Genomic DNA, 23729 nt, shown 5'->3' with positions numbered 1-23729 from the left:
CCTTCTCAAATAACTTTCTCATGTTTATTTTGTAATGTATAATGAACCTAATACCGATACTAAAGTCTTGGAATAGTTTGTATATGGATTGGGGTTTAAGATTAGGGAGCTTTTTCTTGCCCTCTTGGGGCTAGGCCAGGGTCAGGGGGGGGTATCGTAAATGTATGGCCTGTTGGGGCTAGGGTCAGGGGGTTGTCAAAAATGTATGGCCTGTTATGCCCTTTGAGACTACCGTGATTAAGGGCAATAGTGTTTGTGTATAGGCTATACACAAATACAATTGAATTGAATAGACTAGATGAGACTGGTGAGTATATGCATGGAGTTGTATACTTTACTTACGGTCAAAGTTGTCCGGATGGATTTTTGGACGTGAATGTTTTGGCCTATAGCTTCAATGCTGTTCTACCATATAGGTAGGCCTGATGTGTGTGGGAAATAAATTCAAAATCCAAACCCCACAGTTTATATTGAACTTTTCTACTATGCTTTGTTTAATGCCCATTACAGTACACACTGCCTTTACAGCACAGACAAGGTATGACAAAGTAGATCCAACATGTCTGAAACGAAATAATAAAACTGAACTTCCAATAGAAGTGGTTGAAATAGTATGTTTCATAGTATGTAAAAAATAAATAAACGGAGAGTCCATCGGTCTTTCCAGCTTGTGTTTATTAAATTAAAAGGTTATTAATATTAGCATAATTACTGAATCACAGAGTGATGAACATGTTGAGCTTAGGTCACCTGACTCGGTGAACACTGGACAGACACACAACACCTGTCTGGACTAGATAATTTACAACATATATGAGGAGGATGATGGAAAAACACCCCGGAACACCCTCGCTGATCCATTAAAACCCTCGAGGAGCCCGCTGCACACTGGACATGCAGACATGTGGGCCGCTGGAGTCCTTGTGAAGTCATTTCATTCCCATCAGTATTTATTACAGGTGACGACACCAATGTAACGGGAGTCTTTAGAAGCTCAGCGAGACCAAAGCATTCTCTTCAAAACTGCAGATGATGGGGGGGGTTAAAGGGACTGTTTCCAGAGAGGCCCGACGCTGGTCCTGCGGTAAAAAGTGTCCAACAGGAGCCGGTAGTGGGACTGCGATGGACTATATTTAGACATTTGGGGGGGGGGGGGGGGGGGGGGTGGGGGGGGCTGTCCGAAGGCCCAGGGTCTGAGTTCAGTCGTTCACTCTCCCGGTCCATTCATCTGGAAAGGTGAACAAATCTTTTCGTTCTCTCGAAAAAGTGTAGAAAAAAATATAATGCGTGGACTGAATTGTTAAGTCAAATCTAGTCGTCCTTGATCAGCAAAATACAATGGAGAGAGAAGCTAAACCTGTATCATTCATATACATTTTGGTCATCCCTCCTTGGGACCCGATCAGCCAGATGTAAAACCAACCGTTTTCCACCAGTCAGGTCATATTCAACACATATTCCCCGCCTCTCGAACGTTCTCTACAAGTCTTTAGTGGTGTCTGAAATAGTATCAACATCTTCACAATCCCCACCGCGATGCCATGTAAAGGTCTATAAGCACCGGGGAGCATCATAAAGTGCCTGGCAAGACGAATCGTTATAAAACATACACTCTGATCATGTTGGAGGAGGGGACACCACGTGAACTCAAATAAAGAACGTTTTTGGAGTCTGAGGTTTACTAAAAAACACTGGTCGCGTGAGGAAACAGGAGCAGTGGCTTCGTGTGTGTCCCGGCCCACCGCTTGACCAACACTCTCAGGAGGCTGGCGCTCCACAATTAGGAATGGACGATGAAAGATCAATACATTTTTTTCTCTGAGATTTAAAAAAAAAGAAAAAAACAAAAACATAATACAGTTACCATAAGACATTACAAATTTGTATATTTAAAAGTTGTTGTATTATCATTTTCTTATTGTCAATTGCCCCATTGAGTCCTGGCGAGGCCTTGCCCGAGTCCAGCCCCACAGGAGGTCCCACCACATCATTCGTGGGTTCTTTTTTTCCCGGTCGATGAGTTTGGGCGTGTGTCAGTTTGTCTGTTTACGTCCTCATTGTTTGGTGTCTGTGCTGCATGAGGGAGGAAAGTGACAGCTATCCACACTGGACCAGTTTCAGGGACATCTAGTGCATTGAAAAAATGACAGGCCGGGGTCCATCTAGTTTCTGAGTTTTAAAATTCTCACCCCACATAAATGTTCCTAAAAACAGGCAAAACTAACTTCTTGCATCCACATCGAACTCCATGACTATTTCACATGTGGAGTGTTGTGGCGGATTTGGGGTGCTTCAACAACTGGTACATTGTATTTAATACATAAATATACAGGAAGTCAGTCATAGCGCCTCGACAGTTCCTTCGTTTCTGGGGATCGGCAAAAGTAAAAGACCTGAAGACTTTGTTGAATCTCTACGAATGCACCAACATACACAGATAGGAGCTGTGAGTCGAACCAGCCCAGCATGAATAGAGCCTCTCCCTCCAGCAGGGGGAGAGTGTGAGAGCCATGGGAAACGTGTAAGTGTGTGTGGTCGTGTGCTGTATCCTGTGTCTGTGTTCATGTGGTATCCTGTGTGTGTGTGTGTGTGTTGTATTTTGAGTGTGCGTGTGTCTGTATCTTGTTCCCATTCAGTTATTCTCAAACAGGGACAGCAGGTCGTCATTGTTGTTGCTCGGGTGGTCCGGGGGGCCCAGATAGGAGAGCAGCTCATCTGGGTTGGTCAGATCTGGAAGCAACTGCACACACAGATACAGAGTTAGCATCTAGTCTTACAGTTCCTACTAGGATAGAGTTATCTAGTCTTATAGTGCATGATCAAAATGAGGAAAATGGCTTTCGGTCAATCAGCATTCAGCATTGTCAGTCAGCAGCAGCAGATCAATTAACTCTATCCCCACATTTTACTTATAGCGCTGGAGACAAACGCCATAATGACGGCGTCAATGGAAATTAGTTTAGGCACAAAGGTTTTTGGAGGCATTAATGCCTTACCGGCCTTAGATGTGTGCGAGGCGCGCCCACTAGACTGTTATTCATGCTCACTGAGACCTGCGCGGCGTGGAGGAGCAGTTCCTCGTTGTCGGATGGCAACTAGCAAGTACAGGAGCCGGTCACGGGCCGAACTCGCCCGTCATTATGTTCAGTCACCGAGACACTCAATGCTTGTCCTACATGTAACATAATTCCTCTTTGAATAACGCATCTTTCCAAAAAGGTTGGCTGCATTTAACCATAAACGTACAGCTCGTTTCATTGATCTCGGTAATAACCAGCCTGCATCTCACTGCAGTGCGTGCTTCACTCTCCCCCTCTGTGGGACTTCTTTTTTAGGGGTGACCATAGAAGAGTACCGTATTTTCCGGACTATACGTCGCTCCCGAGTATTAGTCGCATCAGTCAAAAAATGCTCCATGACGAGGAAAAAAACATATATACGTCGCATCGGTGTATAAGTCGCATTTATTTTTAAACATTTAAACAAGAACGTTTAGTCTGGAGAGACTGAATAAAATTGCAATAGCAATATAGGTGTGTCGGTCCCACTCGTAGTTCTGAGAGTATAACCGAATTCAGTGACACCGGGATTCCACCGGACGCGTATGCGCCGCGCTCCAGTTTTCGCTGGCCAAGTCATGCGCTTTGATATGTGTGACAGCTATGTTGCACAACATTGCAGCTAAGGCTGGGGTAGCTTTGGTTGAACCGGAGGACATTGAGGACGATGACGACGAGAATATAATTTATTCGGTGGTGCAGTAGGCTTGCAGTGTTCAGTTGTAGGCCTAATGAATGACGGTGCCATCTTGCGGCCGAAGATTATGTACGCACAATTTTGGCATATAAGTCGCTTCGAAATATAAGTCGCAGGGCAAGCCAAACTACAAAAAAACCGCGACTCATAGTCCGGAAAATACGGTAGTCCTGTACTTGTGTTGATTCAAACAGTCCCATGTTAGTTGTAACTCCTGAAGTCCCTATAGCCTCATAGGACATGGCTGCTCCCCGCTAATTCCTTCTGCTTCGTGTGAAACAAACTGCTGGCTCTGTTGCGTTAATGGAAGATGAGCGAGAGTGATTTACAAAATAATGATGTCTCTTAATGGCATAACCCAAGTGTGACGAAGCCCAATGATTGCAGCCATACTACTACATGTCCACATAGTAAAACAAGGCTTTCTTGAGACCTAGACTTTATAGCAGCGCTGTCCACTGTAGCTGGACCCCTGTGCTGAACTGGTGAGGCTGGAATTGAGCATTGGAATTGTATACGATCCCATTGCAACCCAAATTGGATCAAATCATTGCAAATTTGTTGTTTAATATCTTAATTATTGTTTTTTTATGTTTCAATCTGTTATTGTGTAATTATTAAAAGCTTGAAAAATGCCCTTTACAGCACATTCTGAATAGTTAAAAAATAGAATAGATTGCCAACCCTATTTTTTTTTATATACACACATATATATATATATATATATATATATATATATATACATACATACACACACACACACACTCACATCCAACGAAGGTTCTGGAACATCAGACCCCCCTGGCACCCCCAGACCAAACCCGTCGCCTTGGAGACGGGGGTTCTGGTTGCCACGCTGCATCATTTGGTTGCCATGGTTACCGCTCCCCGGCTGGGCGTTACCGTGGAGACCATGTGACTGCTGCTGGGAACCAGCATGGGAAGTGGGGTCCAGCCGGCCTGGAAGAGACATCTGAGCAGAGAGAGAGAGACACACCATATATATGAGAGAGAGACACACTATATATAAATAAATAAATAAATAAATAAAGAAAGAAAGAAAGAAAGAAAGAAAGAAAGAAAGAAAGAAAGAAAGAAAGAAAGAAAGAAAGAAAGAAAGAAAGAGGACGATACACGGCACAGCGATGGTGGGCAGAGCAGCCCTGTGGGAGGTACCTGTAAGAAAGAAGGAAAGAAAGAAAGAAAGAAAGAAAGAAAGAAAGAAAGAAAGAAAGAAAGAAAGAAAGAAAGAAAGAAAGAAAGAAAGAAAGAAAGAAAGAAAGAGAGAAAGAGAGAAAGAAAGAAAGAAAGAAAGAAAGAAAGAAAGAAAGAAAGAAAGAAAGAAAGAAAGAGAGAGAGGACGATACACGGCACAGCGATGGTGGGCGGAGCAGCCCTGTGGGAGGTACCTGTTGGCCCATGGGATGTGGGGGAGGTTTGTCGGGGGTGAGGAGGCCACTGGGCAGCTCCGACTGGTACGAGAGAGGGGGCGGCCCGGGAGAAGAGAAGTCTCCTCCCACTCCCGGGAACTCTGGGAAGCCTCCAGGCTGGCCGGGGTACCCACCTGCCGCGCAAGGGAGAGACCCGGTAAACAATGATGTCATCACTCTAACAAGGTACGAGGACGCTGTTCACTAACATAGGTTACCAGATCCAGAGAAGTTAAAAACAAAAAGGGGTCCCTCGATAAACAGGAAGCCATGTGCCTCACGCCAAGAGAGGGTTCCTGATTGGCTCTGGTCTGTGCTGTGACATGTGCCTCAATATCTTTGTGCTGTTGTGGGGACATCATGGCCTACATTCAAATAAACATCATTCGGTCTCCCGAAAGGGATGTGTTGTTTAGCTGGTTCGCCTCCCAAATATGTTCCGCCGCGAACAGGAGGCGGAGCAGGCTGAGCATTACAACGTGGGCCTACCTTGTCCACCGTAGTCAGAGTTGCCGCCGTTGTTGCTATTGCCCCCTGCAGGCATGGTGGGGAAGGGCATGGGCGAGGACGAGGTCCTCGAGGAGGGTCCAGAGGAGGAGGGTGAGGGGCCTAGTGACGCGATCATCTCCATAACGCTAGGCAGGACCATGTGACTCGGGCTGAGCGTTCGGCAGCGTTTCAGCACGGGCCCGTCCGGCTCCTCCTTGATGTGGAGGTCGGGCTTGACTGGAACCGGCTTCCAACTGCAGACCGGGTCGATGGTGATCTCCTCGTACTCAGAGCTGGAAAGTCCGGGAGACCGGGAGAGGAGCAGAGGCAAAGGGAAGACCATTAAAGATGGAACAGAGCCACAATGCAGAGGAATCATGGCATCCATTGTCAGGGAGTCATCTCATGCCAACCACAGGAATGACGGTCAATCATTGATGATCTCTGGGTGTGGCATTTCAACTGCGTGTCATGAAGACTGATCTAGATCAGTTCAACTACCCGGATTGGATCAAATCATTCCAAGCGGTCGGGCCAAGCAACCACGTTTTGTGGTTGGCCAACCCTGAGGCCGCGCCAATGTGCTGCTAACATAGAGGCAGAGGAACTGAACTTACCTCTGGACGTAGATGAGGATCCCCAGCATATACTGGTCCACCTCCAAGCCTTCCAGAAGAGCCGTTTTACTACACAAACACACATTATTGACTAAACGTTATATTCAATTTCAATGGCAACACCATTGCAATCAGCCACTGTTTCAGTTGGGACGATGAGACCGTCAGAATACAGTGCAGTATTCACATGATTTTCATACAAATAAATACAGAAGCAACTACACCCATTATTTTTTGTCATGTGTTCGAGCACAACCTCAGACTCATTACTCCTTATATGCCAAGGGTTTCCCACAGAAACCCACATTTTAGCGGAGGGGTAGTGCTTCCGAGAGTCAATAAAATAGCACAGCGTCGAATCATCATCCAGAGTCTACTACAATTATCTGTCAAACAATCTTGTGTATTATTGGATATGCATTATAATCTCAAAGAACAACAGCATATTTAGATGTATGCTTTGGGGAATATTTGAAAGTAGAAGTAGATAGCTGGAAAGGGAGCAGTAGAGAACAAGATGTTATTTCACACACCTGTTGGGGGCATGATAACGCTATCTGATTAGCGTTAAATCACACGCTATGTGATTTAAAGGCAAGAGTCGCTGAACCAATCAGCGAAGAGATATCCTGATTGGTCAGAAAAGACGCTGCCGCTTTCTAAAAATCACTGACAGATAAACCTTGTTTCCTGTTACGTTACGGGATTTTTCAATCTCAAGAGTTCTCATTTGAACTAGTGGAAGAGGAGAACAGGATCTGAATAGGTGGGATTCTACAGTGGAAGGTCTTAAGGGGGTACATTTTAAACCTTTACGGACACTTTTTCTAAGAAGTGGATAGCCAATTACACACCAACAGATTCCCACCTCCGGCAACATGATAGGTTGGAACAAACATAACATGTCGCAAAATGAACCACCCGCTCCCCCAGATTTGAGTTAGCCATCAGACGTTAGATTATTGATATCAAGTCTGATTTGGGAGGACTACTTCTGAGTGTAACCTTTGATGAGTGTGTATGTATGTGTGGGTATGCGAGTGTGTGTATGTTTAGACATACTTGCACACAGGGCAGCGCCACGTCCCTCGTTCACAGTTGAGCTGCAGGTACGATTCCAAATCAAAGCACTACAGAAAGAAAGATGATAGACACATTTTACTTAATGAAGACAAGACATCAGAGGCAACATATAGCAATCAGGTAGATTATATATTGTATTACACATTCACACACACACACGTCATAGCGTGGCATGGTGCTAGAGGGTGATTGGCCGATGCTCAAACCTGGATGTGTCGACAGTCGTGGCCTCTCGCGGGGAGCTGGATACGTCGGAATGTGATTGGACACTTGAGGGAGACCCTGATGGCGGTCTGCTCCACCCCGTCCTCGCCGTTGAGCCCGGGGGTCCCCGGGATCGTCCCACTGCTGAAGTTCCTCTTTACTGGGAGACAGAGAGACAGACGAAGCAGGTCAGACAGACACACATACAGTAGCTCAGTCAGACAATCACAATATCAGACAGGCTGTCAGACACACACATTCAGTAGGTCAGTCAAACAATCAGACAGGCAGACTGACACACATACAATAGGTCAGTCAGACAATCAGACAGACACACAGGAAGACAAACACACATACAGTAGACCAGTCAGACCGACAGATATACAAGCAGACGTCTGACCGACTATCAGACATCAGTTGTTAGACAGACACACACATCTTCTGTGCAGTTAGCGACTAATACTGATGCTCACTTATCTTCATTGATTTAATTTATCGAACACCAATCAAATTGAATTGAAACACTGCTCTCATGCACTTATTGTATGTTGCAAGTCCTGGCACTTAAAAAAAAAATAAAAATAGTACATACGTAACCTAGCAATTTTAATTGTTAGCAATTGATTCTAGAAATATCTTCACTGTACCGACAGTGATACATTGTTATTTTTTCTTCTGACAAATGTACTGATTGTACGTCGCTTTGGATAAAAACGACGTACAATAATAAATGATAAAGGCGCCAAACTGAGGTAAAACCAATCAAGACAAAAACAAGAGTCGCATCCTCATAGACGATAAGCTGCTATTGGTTGGGGTAGGTGCTGTCCATAGGGGATACAAGGAGGTAAAGCCAAAGAGAGCCTACTCTTGGTAACACAGTGCTCTGCAGGGAGAAGCCTCTTCTTCATGAGTCCCTGAAGAACCGAGCGGACAGACGGCCGATGGACCAGCTGGAGGACAAACAGGTGGGACTGCCGAGAGAGAGAGAGAGAGAGACACATAGGGCAAGAGTAGAAGGAGGGGATAGTGAAAAAAGTTAATACAAATCGATGGTTCATTATTTGTTCATAGTAATGCGAGTACAAAAAATATATAAATATGTGGATGATTTATAACTCAGACCGCCATCAAAAGGTCTAGTGTGTATTATATAGCGCGGTAACTAGCGGTGGGGTTTCAGATTGCAACCAACTGAATACATTCCCTCCCATAACATGGATCAGGGGTTAAAACTAACTTTTCTCACCACCGTTCTCGAATCGTCCCGAAAATCATTTTGAACCGTCCCGAGAATCTTTTTGAACCGTCCCGAATCGTCCCGAGAATCTTTTTTACATTTTGAGTTTTAACTTACTGATAATATAATAAAAACACTAATACATTATGTGGCTAAAATAATAGTTATTTCCAGACTAGATTTGTTTAGCTTCAAGATGACAACCAACACCCTCAGTCACAGAACATGCCCTTCTGCCAGTACTCCACCATTTAATGACTTCATTTAGTGAGTAGTATTCCTCAAGAGGAGGGTCATTTCGAGGAGGGTCGATTTGCATGAGGCTGTTCAGAGTGTCATTGGCTAGGCGAGACCTCCAGTCCGACTTCACCCGTTTCATGCAGGAGAAACCACGCTCGCCTTTTTCGCAGAACGGTCAGCGCGTTTAAACTGCCCGAGGTAAATTGCCTGCTTGAGCTAGCACCCCAATTTACCCTCCCGGCCCCTACACACATTGGCGGTTTATTTGGTTTCATTCTGATGTAAATGCGACGGGTCCGCGGTTCCGGGGGAGCTATCTAACTGGAGTTCTTACTGGAGAAAAAAGTGAAATCCGCGAGCTGCTGATTATGTAAGAGAAGGTGATGCAGTCGCATGAAACAAAGACGCTGAAAGATGGTGCGATCTACGAGAGAGACCAGAGGAACTGTCCTTAGGAGGCTTTTGTGGTGGTCAGCAAAATAAAGAATATGTTGGCGTTTGTAGCCTTCACTCAGACGTAAACTCATTCTTTCATGCGGGTGTCTTCATTCATAAAAAAATAGTAACATTCGGGGGTATGCAAATTATTCTAAAGAGGTCTAGACTGGAGATGCACGGTTGGCGGTCATACCCGCGGACACCGTGGATAATCCAAGGGGTTGGGGGTTAGGTTAACATATCGACTAGAAAAACAGCAAACTGACAAATTTGACATATTTTTCTATAATCTCCCTGCGTCTGAAATGTGCGATCATCTCTGCCCAGCGCTCGTCCGCTGGTTTTCCATAAACATTCCACAGTGCGATCATCCCAGTTGCATATGCCCTCAAAAACACATTGTTGAAATATGCTGGATACTTTATTCTTTCTATGTGGCTTTGAGTCAATGATCAGGCTATAATAAGGCCACGTTGGCCATGTTATCGCTGACAACAGGTTGGTTGGACATTTTAGTGTGCCGACAGGCTTTTGTCGAGGCGCGGAACACACAACTCAAAATTGGGACGTCTGGTCACCCGATGATCAGGCGGGTGCAATGCGGGTATCAATTGTTGAAAAACACATTGCTTCGGGTCGGTAGATATTGATATAAGGCAGCGGGTACGGATGACATTACAGCTCTTCCGCGCATCTCTAGTCTAGTCTAGTCTAGTCTAGTCACCGTGTGCAGCCCCGACTTCTCCAGTGAACCAAGAAAGCCCATGCCGTGACGAACGGGGGATTTTTACCCCCTCGGTTTTACACAGGAAACTTGAGATAAGACGGTGAAATCGCCGGGCGTGCCAAGCTGCGAACAAACCAGCTTGGCAGTGTACAAAGGCCATCAACAAACCAATGTTGCAAGCAGTCTCGGCGTCTCATTGACCAACACAAACGCGCCAGCCAATTGATCGAAGCTGAGTCCTTTTTCCATTTACAGTTCACAAAAGTATTATCCACCGTTCGCAGAAAGTGTTGAAAACTTAAACAGAAAAATGAAGTCAGTGCCCACAAAATTCTCTTCGTCCCGAGGTCGACCCGAGAGAGAATATTGATCCTCCCGATGACAATTAATTACGTCCCCGGGACGACGGGACAACGTTTATTTTAATCCCTGACATGGATGCATTAAATAATGAAAACCCATTCATCATAATCCTCCATTATTTAACCTCCATTACAAATAACTCCTCTTAGTACCACAGTAATTCTGTTGAAAGGACGGCGCATAAGTTCAACTTCATAGGTTACATGAGCCACGTCCTATACCGGTTTATGGTCACTTGTATCCCTAAAATGCTCCTACACAACGACGCTACTAAAATAAGAAATCCCAAATGGGCCATTGCCACAATGATAACAAGCCCCCCTCCTTCCTACAACTCAACAAAAAACAACCAATCTTATTTTCATTGGAATATTAACTAATTAAAACATACCAACGAATATAATATTATCTAGCTCGGAACCACTCAATTCTACATACTGTACTGTAAAATGAGGCGGTCGAAGTGGCGCCCGTGTGTGCGTTTGCATGTCTGCATGTGTGTGTGCGTGTCTTACACAACAGCAGGCTGTGACAGTGATCTGAATGGTGTTCCTTCCTGGTTGGCAGACGTGCTTCAGATACAAGGGCTTATGGGAAGTCTTGTTGTCCCCGCGCTCTATGGTCAGCGGGGTGGCGTTGACACTGACCTGGGAGGTGGAGATACGTAGAGAAACATATTAGTCATGTACTACAACATTGCGATGGTGTTAGTTCTGCAGTACATTTATATTTTAGGGGATTTTGATGAAGCTTTTATCCAAAGCAAATTACAACCATTCATTCACACACCGACGTTGGAGTCAACCCCGCATGGCGACAGCCAGCTCGCCGGGAGCAGTCAGGGTGAGTTGTGTTGCTCGGGGACTCCTCGATACTAAGGAGCCGGGAATCGAACAAGCAACCTTCCGGTTACCAGTCAACCCCGCTCTACCTCCTGAGCTACTGCCAACCACATACACATAGGTCATAGTGTGTTTGTGTGCGTGTCAGGTTCAGTATAGTCGGCCGGGGGATGAACACTAACCTGAACAGACGCAGGCCAGTTGGTGTTCATCTGCCGATCTTCATGGTGGTAACATTTGAACTGCAGCTCCAGATCTGGCCTAAGAGACGACAGGTGGAGGCGGATCCAATCAATGGAGGCACAGTGTGTATGTGTGTCCGTTTATTGACATATTGTTTATGGGTGTTTGTATGTGCACGATTGTGTGTGCCTACCTCATCATCAGGGTCTTGATGACAGAGTCCCTCAGCTGGAAGACGTGGTTACTCACGGCCAGGTTGTGCTCTAGTCTGAAGGGCTCTAGTACCACGCCGTCACGCACAGGAAAGGTCAGCCGAAGGTCGTCGCTAGGGTTACCTGCCAACAGCAAATTGAGTTTGTTGATATGATTATTACGAGGCAGACAGCAAGGGGTCCCTGGAATGCATTTACCGTACTGTCCCACGGTTGTGGAAACATTGACTTGAAATTCTTTTTTTAATCAAAACACCTATAAGGATTGACATTTTGGTCTACATGTCTCATGAAAAAAGAATGATGTTATGAAGCCATACTTGCTCAGCAGCTGGCCACACACAACATTTTGTGCGTGCATGAGTGTGTATGTGTGCGTGTGCGCGTACCGGAAGGAGGGGGTGGAACCAGGCTGCTCATGTTGGGCTTAATGTCCGGCAGGAAGGAAGAAGGTGATGGCTTGACGTCACTGTTGCTAGGAGACATGTAGGGTGGGGCCATTGAACTCCCAGGGGTGATGGGAGGGGTGGGGTTACCGGGAAGGGGAGAACTAGGGTAACCTGGCAACCCTCGGCCCGGCTGGAAGAGAGAGGAGGGGCATTAGACAGTAACAGAAAGGTAGGAAAAAATGAAAAGGTCGACACATGCAATGAACAACGATCAACATGGCATGTGGCAGTTGCATAAAGAGGCAGAAAGGACTTGAACATCATCCCGTGATGTTTTTTTTGCATAAAGATCCTGTATGTGCCAAGACTTACACTATAAAAGACACAGGTCGGGAATAATTGGACCAACCGAACCACAGCATAGGACGGGGCTTACCCCAGTAGGCTGGTTGAACGAGCTGTACGTGCCACCGGCGCCACCTGCTGATAAGGAGTTTAATGCACCGCCCTGCCCATTAAACTGGTCCTGACACACACACACACACACACACACACACACACACACACACACACACACACACACACACACACACACACACACACACACACACACACACACACACACACACACACACACACACACACACACACACACACACAGAGAGAGAGAGAGAGAGAGAGAGAGAGAAAGTGGTTAGTCCTGATTAGCAGCTTTATTTGGTGCAATCTTGAGGCATCTCACAGAATTCCTGCTTACCTTGTAGTATTGTGAGTTTGGTGGGGCCGAGTTGGGGTACTGTGGGAGGGACATCTTGTGGTTCTGGTAAGAAGGGGAGGGACCAGATCGCTGGGGTGCGGGGCCAGGACCACCGGGACCTGTAGAGGAAGGAACACGTTTAGAGCAAAACTGGTGACTCAATTGTTTTCATCTGACTTGGCTTATCGTAGGGCTGTGCAATTAATCGAATTTCGATCGAGTTGAAACGATTAATTTGACATTTTCCGTTTTACAGTAGGCCTAGAGAGTTTATGAAAGTTTATGAAAGAGACGCGCATGCGAAAGCATTCAACGCGGCGAGAGAGAGTACAATCTAACAGGCGTGCTGCATCAGGAAGTATGCCGTTGGCAGGAGGCGGGACATGCCAGTGAACCGCCAATCAGCAGCATCGACTGTTGACAGACATGTTGGAGTAGACCTACCGTGTGGAATATTAAAGTTTCAGTAACGTTACAGTTTGATGAACGATAACAAGCTCCTATAGCAGACTTTAACTAAGAGTTCTTTAAGGCAGAACTGCCAAGTACATCTTGTATATGTAGTTCTGTTTAACAACAATATGATTTTTATTAGCCATGTGTTTGTTATGGCTTTGTGACTTTTAACTTTGCTATGGAGAAATGCTGGGACCGTTGTTCTCTAGACATTAAATAGGGAATGTATTATTTCAGTCGAGTCATTCGTCAGTGCATTTGGCTGAATATATTGTATTCATGAAATGTTTTATAAAAATCAAATGTTAGATTCAGAATGTTGTGGCAGACAGTACACTTACACACGAAAAAGGTTTTATTTTGGAATTTTTTTTTATTTTTACTTACACGTGTTTCTATGTCATAATTGATTGTGTCAATAAATGCATGTTTTCAAACTCAAAAATAATCGTTTGAATAATCGTGATATCAATATTGACCAAAATAATCGTGATTATGATTTTTCCCATAATCGAGCAGCCCTAGCTTATCGTTTAGTTAGCACAGAAAAGGGTTTGCAGTGAATGTATTCTACACTGTTGAAATGGAGACGTTCGAAAGCAGTTCGTCAGCCCCTGCGAATACACCAAAAGTATAATTTACATCCGTAAAGCCGCTGATTTTTAAAAAAAAATATATATATATAATGTAAAAGTTAAAAGGGACTACGTGTAGGATTCTACATGGATGAATGGGTTTTAATTGGTTTGCAGATGATGACAGAAAAGCCTGTTTACAGAGCTCGCCCTCGCCCTCCAAGCACAAGCTCAAGCCGGCTGCAGTCCACTTATCGGCCAAAGGAGCCTTTGAAATTGACGCCTTTTCTGCAGCCATTTATGGTTAAAATGTCTTTACTTATGTAAAGGAAAACGGAATATAATGGAACATAGCAAAAGAAGGCTATCAGGCATTCTGTGTTGCCTTCAAATATGTCCCAGTCCCCCACACATCCACTTTGTGTCTTTTGTTCAGGGGATTGTGTTTGTGTGTACTGGGGACTAAAAAAAGACTCGGAGAAAAGAGACACACCCCTGTCGGAGGCATTGTTGCAACTATGAGTAACGCTATAGAACGCTTTCAAAATAAAAGTCCTCTGCTTCTTTCCTGTTTTTAATCGGGGGGGACAAATGCGTGTGTTCTAAATTTTGAGGGGGGCACATCCCCTGAGGTCGACACCTATTCCAAAAAGTAAAACATGAACCCACAGTCTTGAGAAGTATTCAAATGTCCATATTTACATATTGCATACTGTGGCTTTATGGTGTAGGCCAGGTAGGTTTTCTCACCTCCATGGTACTGCATGTTCTGCCCTGAGTAGGGGCCCTGACCCGGGTGGTGGGGCCCAGCTCCCCCAGGGCCTGGACCCCCGGGGCCGGACATCACGTTCACACTGGAGCCCACCTGGAGCCCGTACTGCTGGGGTACGCCGGGGAACGACTGGGGACAGACACACACAGCAGCAGGATTAGCCCAATGAGCATCCAGACTTACTTCTCTACACATTTCATTCTGAAGTTTCTTCTGGGAAAAACTCGAGCCATTTTCATCATCTAAGTGCGGTTGCTTCCATGTAAACCGAGTATACAGTGGCCAACGATTTCTAAAGCTCTAACAAAATGACTTAAAGGGGACACATTATACCACCAGGTGTGAGTGTGATTAGCCTTACAAGCTATTTCGAATATCTGCGCCATATGACATCACTATTGTGCGTGTCCACCTAGATCTTTGCTGAATAGATGAGTAATGTTTATTTCAGTCCACTGGGTAGGCGGGTAAACTGATCTATCCAGCACGGATCTAGGTGGACACGCCCACTACTGATGTCATATGGGGCAGATTTCGAAACGGCTCATAAGGCTAATTACACTCACACCTGGTGGTATAATATGTACCCTTTAATAACAGAAACCATACACTATAGACTATAACCCACAGAAATGTACCATAACTTTTCGCTATGCAAGACACCATGTTGTTAACATGGTGGTGGTAAGTGAGGTCCCCCCCTTCACTGTAGGCGTCTTTGAGTGTCTAGAAAAGCGCTAAATAAATTCAATGAATTATTATTATTATTAACGATGGGTCACTGGTCACATGGATTCTGTCATTATATTTATTTGCAAGTCCCGCCTTCCAGTTGCTGATTGGCTCGTGGAGTAGAGCTACGAGAGCGACCGCTACCAGACCTTGAATCACAGAAAACCCGACTCAAATCATAACCTTTGGTCAACTGGTGTTAAAAATGACCTAATCATTAATTAATTATCAGACTTTAGGGATTGTTTTTTTCTTTAATGATCAGGACAGACATGTTAGGCAATGCTAAAAGGGTGATGCATACAATTCAGGAATCATTCATAGTAATTAATTAGCAATCCCATCAGCCAGAGAACTGTTTATGAATGTAGATGACCACCGACTTGTGATTTATCTGGTTTTGACCCAATGCATTGGGCCAGCTCACCTCAGAGTTGTAGGGCCGTTTGAGGCCTTGTTGCGGTCGTAGAGGTCCTTGCTGGGGCCCGGGCCCGTAGTTTGGATGCTGGGCCATCCTCTGAGCGGGTCCACCGGGGCCGTACATGGGGCCCATTGAGGGGGGGGCCCTGCTCTGACCAGGGCCCATGCCACCTTGGGACATACCAGGGGGGCCGCGGGGGCCCGCATGGGACATGAACTGCTGGTTGTAGGCCGATCCACCCATCTATGAAAGAACAAATAACCCAAAGTAAACACACGTTATTATACATTAGACGATGTCCTATTGTGATCGGCTGCCGGCTATGGCCCACGTAACTACGGACCTAGGGACCATTCTATGTCACTAAACAGAGGCGTTCATGCCCCTACATTCCAGACCTAGGCGTACGCAAAGATGTGCAGCCTACCTGAGGTGTCCGTTCGTGTCAAGGTCATAGAATAGCCCTCAATTCTGTCATTTTGCATCACAGAATGTCAAGAGTCAGGCCGAGATATTGATTTTAAATAGTTGGATGGGTAAAGAAATATAATTCACGTAGTAACAAAAAACACAATCAGCAAAATGTACTTCTGCAGAACTTCAATAAGGTAGGTAGATCTATACAGCTTGCAGGGTAGAACACTAACCAATACAGAAGGTGGAGAACTTTATTATCCGTTCAATGCGTTTCCTCTTTGTCGATTGAATCACAGGTGCGGAAGCATTGGTGTCCCAGCGGCCATTAATCTCACCTGTCCATAGTTCATTTCCTGGTTGTGTTTCTCCTGGATGGCAGCCACTGTTGCTGTAGCGGTGGCGGTTGCCGTGGCAGCGGCCGCGGCGACAGCGGCAGCGGTTGCTGCCTGGGTGAACTCTGACCCCCTGGAACCGCCCGGTACCTGTTGGTAGCTGTATAGGGCAGTATCAGATCAGAACCCAACCAGGGTACATAAACCAGCCACCATAGCAGCATCGCCCCAGCTCTTAAACTAACTTGAAAGACACTGATATTTCTCATGTTTCTCTACATCACATTGACTGGAGAAATGCAGATGCAAGCTCAGCATCATTGAGATCTATATCCACATATATATTTATGTTGCCTAAGGCATGTTAGTTTACTCCCTCTCATCTGCCATTGATGTAAAAAAGGGATGAACAAATAAATACGTATGGATTTTCTCAGATTTGTGTCAATGTATTTTTTCAGAAAACAAATGTGTTGTTATCCAAGACAAGAAAGGCCGCAAACTGATGATTTTTTTTGTCACCTTTTGGTTGTCTAAAAAAAAAGCTGATCGCCAATGGGGGAAAAAGCTTTGATGACGCATGTTGTCATTGATTAAGCAGTCAGCCAATCAGATGGCAGTCATTCATTAACGTTTAGATTCACGGTTCATCTGTCAGTAACCTACCTGCCCCCATAGCCCGGTGCTCCTCCCGGGTACCCTCCGGAGGACCGGCCGTACATGCCCTGGCCCATGTAGCCCTTGTTGGGCTCAGGGTACCCCTGTTGGCCCATGTACCCTCCAGGAGGGCCACCCATACCGGGCCCACCGGGTCCCTGCATCATGGGCCCGCCACCTGGGTTGTTCCCGGGACCCATCCCTCCCCCACCTAGACCCTGGAGCGAGGGAGAAGGAAAAACAGACAAGGACACATGAGAAATTGGAAAATGTGATTTCTGATCAGGCCGGGTTCACCCGTCCATCTACCCAACTGTCTGTCTATCAGACTACCAGGGCATCCAGCCTTATATCTCCATCTATCCACACGTCTTACCTGGCTGGCCGAGGGATTGGTCACCCCCCAGACTGTGGTTACCACGGAGAGGGATCCTGTTGGCTGATTGGACTGTTGCTGCCAACTGGAGGGGTCATAGGGGTACGAACCGTCGCTGGGAACACAAACACACATTCAAATAAATATGGGAACTGTATCGCATGTACTTTGAGATGTGTGAGTGAGTGAGTGAGTGAGTGAGTGAGTGAGTGAGTGAGTGAGTGAGTGAGTGAGTGAGTGAGTGAGTGAGTGAGTGAGTGAGTGTTTCGTACTTGTGGGGGTTGTTTGATAGTCCAGCCTTCATGGGGTTCATAGGATTCATAGTCAGGTTGGGGGGGCTTCCTCACAGAGACAGACAGCCCACCTAGTGAGACAGACAGATTAATGCATTGTGTTTTCTAAGACGTTTACTTTACTTAGCAATCCTGCCCAGAACCTGTACATTCTGCCAGAAACATTGAGCTACATCAGGAGATTATTTCCAAGCGTAAAATGATTGAAATGGGAAAATTTGAATGCAACAAGTACTATCTACATCTCATTGAATATGTAAACCTGCTTTGGTACAGGGACTTGCTGTACTTTCAAAACTACACGAGGAGCGGCATCATTACCTATGATGTGCAGTAGATAAAGAAGAACAGCTCTGCCACAATCACTCGTTTCTAGGCTACAGCTGCCATAACCCGGTTCATTGGCCAGAGTCATGTCACATGACCCACAGAGCCCCTCCCCACCATCCGCAAACTAAGGTGTGTGTGTGTGTGTGAATAAAGGAGGGGGGAGGAAGTCGTAGTCACACATTCCTGAACATCACTGTGGTGTCAAACAATACACACAGCGAGGAGATAGGAAGACTGCCACACGTGTGTCAAAGTTAGATAGATAGATAAAAGAGGATACAAATGAGGAATAAATGGATATCTATTACACATCTATAAAAAAATGATATTACCTTAATACCAGAGTAGAAAATATACCAGCTACGCTAATTATTTTATATGTAACCATGACATTTTTTTCCGGCATGAATCGTCCAAACCATCTGCCCTTGGCATGCTGGCAGGTGTTATTCTTCACCGAAACGTCTCCAAATATAGCCCTTTATAAATTCCATGTTATTGGACATTAAAAGGGAGTGCACTCATTGAGGACTAATAATGTAATGCAACTATAAATGTACACTGAGTTAACTGTTGAAATGTAAAGTCTGCCCAGTGCATCTCAGTGTGCCACTTAAAATTGACTGAAGTCCATTTTGGAGCCAAAAGAGCTTACTGATATGCTTATTCTAAATATATGTGTGAACTTTGTTCATGGTCCAACATAAACACCATCCAATGGTGGATGCATTCAAAAATAATGTTTTGACCAGGAACAGAGCAATCTCCGCTACTGTAGTTGGGCTGGTCAAGAATAGCAAATTGCAAAAGTTAATTTTGGACCTGGAATATGTGATAAGTCTATTAATATAGCATATTTAGGTCTACAATTTAATAATTTTTTTTGTACAGACATTTTACAATGTCATGCCAGTACAGTGTGTGGTCACAACAATGTAACAAATGTTTGCAAATGTTTTGCATGTTTAAAACTAAATTGTAAGTACCACTTGGAAATCTGATATTGGTAAGGCAGATTGTTTGCACTGCCAATTAAACCAGTTAAGAAATTAAGAAAACATAATCTAAGGGACCATTTTGGTCCAGCTAGGTGAATCCCGCTTTAGCATGCAAGAGGTCTTGTACTCGCATGCAAATTTCCTCGGCTCCTGTGCAGGCCAGGCAGTGGCAGGTAAAATTATTAGCACATGGTTTATGAAACACTGTAAATCCCATTGCTAGACTGACAGCCAGAGAGAGAGAGGGTCAGAATAGAAATGGAGCAGTCAGGCCTACATATATAAAAAAATTTGAGTTACTAGCACACATTTCTTTGAACTTGAGTCAACAAACACACTGCCCCAACAAACACCAACACCAAACCATTCCTCTTGGCTGACATTGGCCAACACCGATTCAACATATTAGCAACTAGAAACTTCTCAAGTTAATAGCCAGCGACAGCCAAGGGGTATGGCAGACTGGCCCGAGGATGGCTTGTGCCGATTGTTAGGGCAGTGAGTAAACATCTGGAAGGATTATGAACTTGTGATTTTATTTAATTCTGAGGATAATTCAATTATACATGACATTATAAAGCACATTCACAGGTTTTTAAGTACCCAGTCCGAGAAAAAGTATGCCATGTGAAAGGTCTGTACAGAATTGCTGGGTGTATGCTCCTGTAAACATTATCCAACTGAGAGGGAGAGTCGAAGGCTGGGGGTTCGATCAGACACTATGGCACATGTTCTGTGGAACGCTGTTGCTAAAACAGCAAGGAGGTCTCGAGGAATGAACGTATTTATTTATTTTCTCTACGGTAAACATTCCACCTCAAAACAGCTTAATGTTGGCCTGCAAGTAATGTATTCATCATAAACCTCTTTCAAGATTCACCTGGGACTACTTTGAACTCCGGCACGTGTAGTTTGATGAGGTTTTCTGCTTCCTGCTACTACTGAACCATCGTGGTCCGTCTCCTCACTAGAGAGTTCTGTGGACCGGAGTCAAATGTGCCTTGTATGTGTAAGCCGGTATAGTGGGCCATTACTATCTGGTTCTACGTTTACAATGCCATAGTGGAGCTCCCACACACAGGACCAGACCAACACCCTCAGTGGAGCTTAGTCCTTACTGGTTAAGGTTCAATGTCTGAAATTGATATAGAGGATGGATGGAGGCAGACATGCAAAAACTCCTGAGAAATTATCAATAGTCTGAGCACAACCTTTATAAAGAACCTGTCTCAACCATAACATAAATTGCAGTCGAGTCATATTCATATGACCAAAAGTAAAAAATAAATAAATAAATAAAAAGTAATGGCAGTTCCACCGAGGAGCATGTAGTCGTATCATATAAATTATCTCACAGACCTTCCATTCTCTTTGTAGACTATATTTGGATTGCTCCATCTCGGGTTCAATCGATCGTCGAGCTCAATGCCATGCAACATAGTAGCATAACAACTTGCAGGAAACAGACAATAGCTATGTTGGCTCCGAGCCAGCAGCCACCTCGTCGTCCCACTAGCGTGCACGGTCCACGCGCCCTGTGGTACTGGGAGAACACGGGCGATAAACGGTCCTCGGTCCTCGTGAGCATCGGTACAGCGAACGCTCGGGCCAAACGAACATGTCAGGGGAGGACATTTTGAAACGTCTTGCAGTGTGGCCACCGAAGACAGGCTAGCAGCGAGCTAACGAGCCGCACACCACTGTTTACAATGGCAGAGAATGAGGATTTGCCATTAGCTGCTGTGCTAGCCTCCTTACTTAACAAGCATTAGCATGCTAACGAGGCGACTGCGTAAATGAGCCAATCCCATTTAACAACCCAAGGAATTTGCTTATCTAAATGTCCCACGGGTGTACCACTGATATTAGTACACTGCTGAAATCGTGACTCGGTGATTCATCCACTACAAGCGGGGAATAAAATATTTTCTTTACAGCTGTTACCAGGCTAACGTTTGCGGGCTATGACAATGGAATGCTACGGCGTTAGCCGTTAGCAACCGTTGGCTTCCATCTCTAAAATACACATACATCCCTGGAACATTGAGCATTAAATTTAACCACACTATTGCCTCCATCTCACACCGTATACGACTATATGTCCAAAACCGAGAGCAAACGATTAGTTTGTTTAGTAGCCGACCTTACCTTGGTTACTTCCTCTGTCTCCGAGCCCTCGGCCGGGCTGTGAGCTCAGAACAGAGCAAACCCTGGAGTATAAATGACCAAAGGGGACCCGAACACAGTTCCGACAGGAGCCCCTTAACCCGTCCGGTAACTGCTCACTAAATTCCTCACGGAAGTCCGTATTCACACTGGTTTTCACTCCAGCCAGCTAGCCCAGCTAGCTTGCTCCTGTGTATTATCCTGCTGTGGATATTGGCACCATCCCCCGATACTCCAAAATCACCAGAATGCACCCTTACACCGTGGGTCCTGGGGCATTCTACCTGCTGCTCCCGCGGTCAATTGCTGCCATTAAATATGGTTCAATCGTAAAACTGAAGCCAAGCATACGGCTGTAGAAACTGCCTTGTACAAGACCCGAGGCTTTTCTGCTCCTATCCCCCCTGCTGCTCTGAGACACCGAGAGAGAGAGAGAGGGAGAGAGAGGGAGGGTGAGAGAGACAGACCGAAACAGGTCCACAACAACCTTACTTTCACACTTAACATAAATAGTTAAGGCAAAAAATGGATAGTAATGTAATTGAAGTGATTCAGATGCAATGAGAACGACGATGTGATAATAATCATTAGCAAGACAAGCAGCCAATAACAGCTGTATTATCATACTATTATTAGGCCTAGAAGCAGTAGGGTACGACTACTACTAATAGTCGCAGTGGTGGTAGCCTAGTATCGATACAGTGTTAATAGTAGAAGGAAACATAAATAGTCATACATAAGGAGTACTATTTATGTATACATTCAAATAATCTATATATTAATCTATATTATTCTACTAATCAATTAATACAGGTGAAATGCGATACAATTTTTGTGCTATTGATAATATGGCCAAAATATGTATATTCTTGTGCTGAGTGTGTGTGTGTGTGTGTGTGTGTGTGTGTGTGTGTGTGTGTGTGTGTGTGTGTGTGTGTGTGTGTGTGTGTGTGTGTGTGTGAGAAAGGAAGATGAGGGAGAAAGTCCAGACGTCACATGCATAAGGCCCCCTATGCCATATCGTACATACACACAAACCGTGTTATATCATATTATTAACACTACACTCATACATACTTACTTACCATACAGTCTTTGATTTAGTCTCCTTACATCTCTCTTATCATACATGTGTACAACTTTTAACATAATTGAGTCAACAGAATAAAAGCGGCAAACATGTTGACTACTCCTGTGTATCATGACAGAGATCTGGACAGACACTAGGAGATTAGGAGCTGTGACCTGATCACTTTTTATAAGCCTTCCTATATACATAATGACATCATTATGCTAGTGGACATGAATATGGATCCAGTGATCAGCAGCCTATGTCAGCTACAGCCCGGCACACACGTGTGTATCCGTGTGTATTTGTGTGTATGGGCGTGCGCATGCATGCCAGTCTACCAGCCCGCCTAAATAGAACTGTGATCTGCAGATTGCTGTTGCCTTGGTAACTAAAGCTTACCCCCCCCCCCCACACACACACACACACACACTCATACATAGCTATGCACATACACACACAAAAAACGACAAGAGCTCAAATTTACTCATTTTGAGTAAATTTTAAATTGTGATGTGTTTGCGTGTGTTAGGCAACACACAACAAATCAGTTGTTGCCAATACATCTAGTGAGATGGTTTTTGCTGTATAGCGGTCAGACACTCTGTCTCCCCAACATACAACCACCTATCTGGTTGATTTTTATTGTATGGATAGAAATCTTATAAAGAAGATCCTTGATCCTATTTGGTCTCCGTCTCAGTCCCATTTTTTTTTTTACTTGTGTCTCTGTCTCCTAATCCTATCTCACAACATCTCTCATGTCTGGACCTTGCATCTCTCTCGCCCACTCCAATGGTTTTACCATAGCTTTCGCTTTCTCTCTTACCCCAATATAAATATATTGCATAATTGCAAAATAAATACATTCAAATTTGTTCTATTATATCAATTTACAGTGGCTAACTGTATAATGTACAGATGTAAGAGCATGTTCAAATTGATATTTAAATGAATCCCATGAATTTGTGTTTTAGAAGCGGTTTCCCTTTCTCTGTAGCTTTGTGGACATCACATGTCTGTCATGAAGTAACATCTTTCCACATTTCTCCCAAATAGAAATGTCACACAAATCACTTTCCTCAGGCGCCAGGCGGCCAGCAGTGTGTCACTGGGGATCAGCTTGGGGGAAATCATCTGGCTCACTAACCGCGATCTTGGACAC

General features: G+C 44.8%; 1 protein-coding gene across 1 annotated transcript; it reads right to left on the bottom strand.

The window, feature by feature from the left end:
- Window positions 1-1175: 1175 nt before the first annotated feature.
- On the bottom strand, window positions 1176-22057 carry zmiz2 (zinc finger, MIZ-type containing 2). Its single transcript, XM_056591931.1, has 21 exons — window positions 21478-22057; window positions 17981-18072; window positions 17709-17823; window positions 17342-17550; window positions 16679-16835; window positions 15933-16169; window positions 14752-14902; window positions 12971-13089; window positions 12650-12739; window positions 12214-12403; window positions 11806-11947; window positions 11612-11690; window positions 11103-11234; window positions 8448-8553; window positions 7582-7739; window positions 7355-7422; window positions 6293-6361; window positions 5676-5968; window positions 5166-5320; window positions 4526-4729; window positions 1176-2740 (listed from the first exon to the last, which is right to left on the bottom strand). The coding sequence occupies exons 2-21, from the start codon at window positions 18028-18030 to the stop codon at window positions 2633-2635; spliced, it is 2832 nt and encodes a 943-aa protein (XP_056447906.1). The 5' UTR covers window positions 18031-18072; window positions 21478-22057; the 3' UTR covers window positions 1176-2632.
- Between the last annotated feature and the right edge of the window lie 1672 nt (window positions 22058-23729).

The sequence above is a fragment of the Gadus chalcogrammus genome, chromosome 6 (genome assembly GCF_026213295.1).
Source record: "Gadus chalcogrammus isolate NIFS_2021 chromosome 6, NIFS_Gcha_1.0, whole genome shotgun sequence".
In the NCBI taxonomy this organism is placed as follows: domain Eukaryota; kingdom Metazoa; phylum Chordata; class Actinopteri; order Gadiformes; family Gadidae; genus Gadus; species Gadus chalcogrammus.
This window is presented reverse-complemented; position numbering and strand designations above follow the sequence as displayed.